The following is a 223-nucleotide window of genomic DNA, read 5'->3' on the forward strand; positions in this document are numbered from 1 at the left end:
TGTCCCCCACCTCTCCTCCTCGTCGTCCTCGTCCCCCATGGCGTCATCGATGGCATCGTTCATCAGCTCCTCTTTCATGTCCATAATCTCCGCCTGCTTCTCAAACTCCATCATGATCTTCTGGATCTGCGGCAGCTTCAGCTGGGGGGGACACAGGAACACGGCACACAGGGACACGGGGATGGCCCCATGGCCACGTCGGGCACTTCATGGTGGCTACAGC

General features: G+C 59.6%; 1 protein-coding gene across 1 annotated transcript in view; it reads right to left on the bottom strand.

Moving 5' to 3' along the window:
* LOC103922160 (natterin-4-like) overlaps positions 1-141 on the bottom strand; it is a gene marked incomplete at its 5' end in the record, with an annotated part of 5997 nt that extends 5856 nt beyond the window's left edge. Inside the window, one exon of the mRNA XM_009330247.1 lies at positions 11-141. Coding sequence (XP_009328522.1) covers positions 11-141 — 131 coding nt within the window. The remainder of the gene's footprint in view (positions 1-10) is intronic.
* Positions 142-223: the final 82 nt, after the last annotated feature.

The sequence above is a fragment of the Pygoscelis adeliae genome, unplaced genomic scaffold (genome assembly GCF_000699105.1).
Source record: "Pygoscelis adeliae isolate BGI_AS28 unplaced genomic scaffold, ASM69910v1 Scaffold328, whole genome shotgun sequence".
NCBI lineage: Eukaryota > Metazoa > Chordata > Aves > Sphenisciformes > Spheniscidae > Pygoscelis > Pygoscelis adeliae.